The 726-nt window shown below is 37.6% G+C and overlaps 1 protein-coding gene across 1 annotated transcript in view; it reads right to left on the bottom strand.

Annotated features, from left to right (window-relative positions):
- Positions 1–6: 6 nt before the first annotated feature.
- Positions 7–726, bottom strand: part of LOC107579207 (arachidonate 5-lipoxygenase-activating protein-like) — a 2881-nt gene continuing 2161 nt past the window's right edge. The window contains exon 5 of the mRNA XM_016265067.1: positions 7–498. Coding sequence (XP_016120553.1) covers positions 336–498 — 163 coding nt within the window. The 3' untranslated portion in view covers positions 7–335. The remainder of the gene's footprint in view (positions 499–726) is intronic.

Raw genomic sequence — 726 nt, 5'->3', positions numbered from 1 at the left:
TTTTTTTTTTTTTTGGACAAATCTTTACTAACCTTACATGTTGACCTTGATGGAAAAAAACTAAAGCATGATATTACCCGTTTAAAACATTTCTTCAAATACCTTATACTGGGATATTAATGGTAGAAACAGCCTTTTTATCTTCTTTTGTTGATTTGTAAAGGTTTGTAATATGTACATATCATTTTGCAATGAAATGCCTTTGTGATCATCACTGTGAACGCTTAACACTTTTCTTCCTGTCACTAACTGACAAACCATTAACCAAAAGATCTTATCTACACTGATGTGTTTGCACTACTGTTTCAGCTGCTGTTAAATCTGTATGGAACAGTTCAGGGCAAGAGCAGAAGGGTTGATGCTGCTTTGGTGATGGTCTGGATGGACTCTTTGTAGTCACTGCCGCCGTAGCTGAGCATCAGGTGATTTATGATTCCCACAACACACATGAGTGACAGGAAGAAGAGGATGCGTTTCCCGAACAGGAAGCCGGGAGTGCTGTCAGGCATACAAGCAGAATATCGGTCAAGTCTGGTGTGTTTAAAACACAGCTGGGTTACAACATGTGGTTGATGTGTCTGTTTAAAGCTAAATTCAGGGTTGAAACTTTTAAGTGATGTAATCACTTAAGTTGTACCCATATCATACAGTTGCAATAGTTTAATGACTAACCTTTGTATTGAGATTAACTTTAGGCAACATCTAATGCTGTTGGAATGCATAACA

The sequence above is a fragment of the Sinocyclocheilus grahami genome, unplaced genomic scaffold (assembly GCF_001515645.1).
Source record: "Sinocyclocheilus grahami isolate Dianchi unplaced genomic scaffold, SAMN03320097.WGS_v1.1 scaffold32.1, whole genome shotgun sequence".
In the NCBI taxonomy this organism is placed as follows: domain Eukaryota; kingdom Metazoa; phylum Chordata; class Actinopteri; order Cypriniformes; family Cyprinidae; genus Sinocyclocheilus; species Sinocyclocheilus grahami.
The sequence above is the reverse complement of the archived record's forward strand: the minus strand, read 5'-3'. Positions and strand labels throughout refer to the sequence as shown.